At 32.6% G+C, this 2,014-nt stretch overlaps 1 protein-coding gene across 1 annotated transcript; it reads left to right on the plus strand.

Moving 5' to 3' along the window:
- The first annotated feature begins 414 nt into the window (after window positions 1–414).
- Window positions 415–1,634, plus strand: LOC111994370 (uncharacterized). The gene is made up of 2 exons (XM_024026242.2): window positions 415–751; window positions 1,058–1,634. Exons 1-2 carry the CDS (start codon window positions 511–513, stop codon window positions 1,318–1,320), a joined length of 504 nt encoding a protein of 167 aa, XP_023882010.1. The 5' UTR covers window positions 415–510; the 3' UTR covers window positions 1,321–1,634.
- Window positions 1,635–2,014: the final 380 nt, after the last annotated feature.

Genomic DNA, 2,014 nt, shown 5'->3' on the forward strand with positions numbered 1-2,014 from the left:
ATGGTTACAATCAATTTTGTAGTTAAACTTTGTTCTATTATTATACTGCTATACATATGCATCCTTTAGTGATTTGCCAAAATAAACTGTGAAGGCACACAATATATAATTATATATCCTAAAATAGTAATTAGAGAAAATGCAAAAGAAAAGTCTTTTCTGTTTCTTTTTTAGTATCTATCATTGGCTAAAGGCTAAATCTATATACCAACTGTATAATGTATCGGCTAATTACAAGTGGGGAACTGAAAACATAACTTTTTTTATGGAACTTTTACATTGTATTTTCCACCTCTTGCCTACTATATTTTGAAAAAGAGGTCAATTAGGCCAGTTTGCACTTCTTTCTCTCCCCACTTTCATTCCATCTATCCCAATATAAATAGCCATTTAAGTAATGCTATCAATATCATTGCTAACATCTTATTTCGCTAGCTCTTTCTTTGGGTCTCACCCTTTTTAATTATTTCACCCTCTAGCTAGTCTTTTTCCTAAGTTGCAAATCATACCATGGGTTTCACAATTGCACAAGGACTCATGCTTGTGCTGCTAATTGCTTCCACAATGGCGCTTAGCACAGCCAACAAGGGTTGGCAATTTGGGAATTGGCCTTACCGTGGCCCTTATCACCCCAATAATACACAAACTTCCAATAGGATCATCGTGGGTGACTCCTACCACTGGAACTTTGGCTTTAACTACACCGATTGGGCAATTAAACATGGCCCTTTCTACCTAAATGACACTCTAGGTGAGTTTAATTACATTGCTATTACTACTTGTTACATAGTTCAGGTTGTAAAATATGGTGACCAAAATCATATTTTTAAACCGCTTGTGTTTTTATGACAAGTTATAAAATTCATCATGATATCAAAATAGTCGAGTCTAACTTTGAACTTTTTCTTCACTTTATTTATTCGTGGATTATCAATTTGGATCGATCCTTAAGGAACATGAAAAATGTGTGCATTTTTTTTGTTTTTGTTTTTATGTTTTTGTTTTGCTGAATGTAAATATGTAGGAAAAATAACTATTTATACGATGTTGATTACAGTTTTCAAATATGATCCACCAACTCCAAACACATATCCTCACAGTGTTTACTTGCTACCAAACCTCCAGAGCTTCATTAAATGTGACCTGAGAAATGCCCAGAAGCTGGGAAATGCGACACAAGGAGCTGGGGAGGGCTTCGAGTTTGTGCTAAAAAGGCCATGGCAACCTCACTACTTTGCTTGCGGTGAGCATGATGGCATTCATTGCAAGAATGGAACCATGAAGTTCTTTGTGATGCCAATATACCATTGGTATAGATAATTACTAATACAACAGGCGCGCCAAGGGAAACTTTATTTGCTACTCTCTTTTTACGTTTTGTTTTGTTGTAGTAGATAATGAGTGCTTTCTTCTTCTTCTTCTTCTTCTTCTTATTATTATTATTAAATTGAAGACTATTTGTAATTTTGAATTCATATTAAGGGATTCATTGCTCATTTTATAGTTATGAGTCACATTCTAAATCAAGTGATTTTCTATAATTTATGTATTTTCTTTGCATGTCCTTACAATTATAGACAATGCTGTGAGTTCTAAATAATTGAGATGATTGAGAATAAATATACTAGTTGTGACTGGGCATTAATGTTCCACAGAGGTGCCATTTTGCATCTGTACTTGTTTTACAGTAATATTTACCATTTTATATTGATATTATCGGAGTCTTTTACAACTGAAAAGGTTAATGACATTTGACCTAAGGATCATGTTTGGTTTAGACATTCGAAGTAAATATTAAATTCTATAAAGATAGAGTGTAACTTTTAAGTAATGACATTTGCTTCATCCAACAAAATGTTGTCACATAAAATTTTTTTTTTCCCAAATAAAAGATATATAATATCACATATAATCTAATTATATGAAAGTACATCTTTTCATTCCAATATTCCATTGCATTCTGTTTTTAATAAATTCCCAAAATACGAGTACTCATATGATACATCTTAAGTAT

This window comes from Quercus suber, unplaced genomic scaffold (assembly GCF_002906115.3).
Source record: "Quercus suber isolate HL8 unplaced genomic scaffold, Cork oak 2.0 scaffold_408, whole genome shotgun sequence".
Lineage (NCBI taxonomy): Eukaryota > Viridiplantae > Streptophyta > Magnoliopsida > Fagales > Fagaceae > Quercus > Quercus suber.

Excerpts from the sequence above, each read along its gene's own strand:
- LOC111994370 (XM_024026242.2), top strand. The coding sequence starts at position 511 with ATGGGTTTCACAATTGCACAAGGACTCATGCTTGTGCTGCTAATTGCT. Across the intron at positions 752-1,057 it reads CTACCTAAATGACACTCTAG|TTTTCAAATATGATCCACCA; the intron begins GTGAGTTTAATT and ends TGTTGATTACAG.